This window comes from Abrus precatorius, unplaced genomic scaffold (genome assembly GCF_003935025.1).
Source record: "Abrus precatorius isolate BTA unplaced genomic scaffold, Abrus_2018 Scaffold11, whole genome shotgun sequence".
In the NCBI taxonomy this organism is placed as follows: Eukaryota; Viridiplantae; Streptophyta; class Magnoliopsida; order Fabales; family Fabaceae; genus Abrus; species Abrus precatorius.
This window is the reverse complement of record NW_020874303.1, coordinates 460133-462885: the sequence shown is the minus strand read 5'-3', so window position 1 is coordinate 462885 and position 2753 is coordinate 460133. Positions and strand designations below refer to the sequence as shown.

At 34.3% G+C, this 2753-nt stretch overlaps 1 protein-coding gene across 1 annotated transcript; it reads right to left on the bottom strand.

Moving 5' to 3' along the window:
* Positions 1 to 537: 537 nt before the first annotated feature.
* LOC113854137 lies at positions 538 to 1962 on the bottom strand. The gene has a single exon (XM_027485005.1). It carries the CDS (start codon positions 1960 to 1962, stop codon positions 538 to 540), a length of 1425 nt encoding a protein of 474 aa, XP_027340806.1.
* Positions 1963 to 2753: the final 791 nt, after the last annotated feature.

Here is a 2753-nt window from a genome sequence, read left to right as displayed (position 1 = left end):
CCATTTTAAATTATTTTCTATTTGTTATAATTAAATATTCTCGAAAATTTTTAAATTATCAAGTTATTTTGAATCGCCAATCAGAACATGCGGTGGGCATAAACAACGTTAAGAAATTGAGAACGTTTCTTTCCACTAAGTAACTGATATTCATAGACACACCCTTTTCTATGGAGTTTAACGTATCCATAATGTCAGTATTCATACAAACACCAAAATCAAGTTAGCAAAATCACTGTTGATTATAACTTTGAACTTTTTAAGCCCTTTTGCATTCATCAACCTCTTAGCACGAAAAAGTTACAAAACGATAATCAATAGAAATTGAAAAGAGAAGATTTATGCTGGTGTTTATTCTGAATGTTAATTCCCAACAACACCAAACAGTAAGATTACACTGGTAAAATATTAATCTTCAATTGAAACATATAATAATATCTAGGATAAGATAGCAAAATTATTATAAAACTTCTAAATGTAGCTAAATGGAGGAGTCACATGACATGTTATTATACAATATTGCACCTAACAAATTGCTTAATCCTCCATAGCATAAGGTTCATTTAGATCAAAGTTCATTTTCTTGGCACCCGAAGACTGACATGCCTCATCTGCTTCTGTTTCTTCATTCAATGATGCCTCATCCATTTTATTCATATTACTAGTGCTGCGAGAATGGTTTTCTTCAGCAACAGCTTCTGAGGCCTTTGATGCATTCATGGTTGCAATGTTCTTCTCCTTATGAATAGATCTGTGTCCTCCTAAGCCTTGGAAAGTTGAAAAAGATTTCCCACAAGTGCCACATTTGTACCCACCCAAGTTCTCTTGTCCTTCATTCACATATTCTGAGTCTCTTGCCTTTGATTTGTTCAATGCCAAGTTCTCAATATTCTTCCCTTTCTCCACCTTCTTCAGCTTGCTTTCACCAAAATGACCAGCATGATCCTGCACCCTACCAAGGGTTTCTTCAGCATCCACATTCTCATTCATCACATCCTCCTCATCATCATCCCCATCCACCATGTCACTATCATCACAATCATCACTCTCTTCAACTTTGTTTTCCACCTGCATCTCACTAAAATAGATCTTTATCTTCTTCCCCGCAGGTTTGCCACTTGTTGATGATTCACCAATCATACTTTTGTTACATTTCCATGGAACTTGAGGAGTTGGAACTTCAGGAGTATTCTGCTCCACTCCAGCCTTATTATTACTAGATTCACCACGATATAACTTAGCATAAGAATAAATGAAGGCGAGAGTTTCAGCAGCAGCATAACCTCCAATACATCTTCTGCCTCTCTTATCTTTCGTTAGCCAACTTGGTGAAGTGAACTGCAAGAGATCAAGCACTACATGTTCCTCATCTAGTGCAAGAACAGCAACATTCGGAACAAAATCATCATCCTCCTCATCTTCGTTATGGTTTTCCATAGAATCAGAGTTGTGGGAAGAAGAAGAATGCTTATGGGGGTGATGAGTAGGAGGAAACACACCCCTCCAAGATCTCTCAGGGTGAGATTTCATGTGTCCAAACAAGGAATTTTTGGAAGGAAATTCCTTCTTGCAAAGAAAACAAGTGAATTTTCCATCACACATAAAAGGGTCATCATTAACATCATCATCGTCATCATAATCACAAATAGCCCTATTGTTAATATCACCTATTCTTGAGTTCTGATTAGGGAAACGCGCTTTTACCTTCCTTTGATTCTTCCTCAGAGCTTGAAAGTGAGATCTTCTGTGGCCTCCCAATGCTTTGCCATTTCTGAAAGTCTTACCGCAAATGTTGCACTCACGTGGTCCTGGTGCTGAGTTATATAGTGCAACCTCATCAACCATCATCGATTCAGCTTCATCTTTGAAAGACCCCAGTTGAGATCCTTTCATCTTCTCTTCATTCTCATAGGATTCCTCTTCATGATCTGAAACTTCTTGTCTTTCTTTATCACTGTCCATCTAAAAAGAAAAACAAGAAATTGAGCTAAGGTTACAGAAGAGAGAGAAAAATCTGAAACTAAAATGGTGAAGAAGAAGAAAGAAAACTGATGAAAGAATGAAGCACCCAAGAAAACATTTTACCTTATAAACAAAAATGAAGCCGAAAGGAAATAGAGAGAGAGAGAGAGAGTTAGAAGATATGGATTGGATTCATCTTAATAAGGATTATTCATCGAACTTCGAAGTAAGAGTTGTTGGCTTATATTGAAGATTGAAGAGCATAGATAGAGAGGAAGAGGGAAAGCAGTGATTTTTGGGCATTTAAGATGATGGAAAAAATAAAGAAAATAAAAGAAAAAAAAGAAGAAGAAAAGAAATAATCTCTCACAGGGATATGTGGCAATTAGGTTTGAATTGAATTTATTTTTTATTTGAAATTATAACATATTTTCTATTCCGATAACTCATTAATTATCACAATAAATTCATTTATTTTTTATATGGAAATAATCTTCTCCATGAAAATCACCTTGCAAGTTGCAGTTTTTATGCCCTCTTGAATATTTTTAGGGGAGTTGGTACGTTAGAAGTTAAAGTATTTTTATTTTTTTTATGGTGGCCTCGTAGTCTAATTAATGAGTTTGGATCTTTATTCTCTTGTGACATGTCAAGAGTAATTAATAAGATATATTAATTATTTATACTACTCTAAAATTAATTATATATACAAAGAGACTTTTTAGTAATAAATGAAATATTTAATATCAACTATATAATTAATATAAAAATAATTAAATTATTTTATTAAA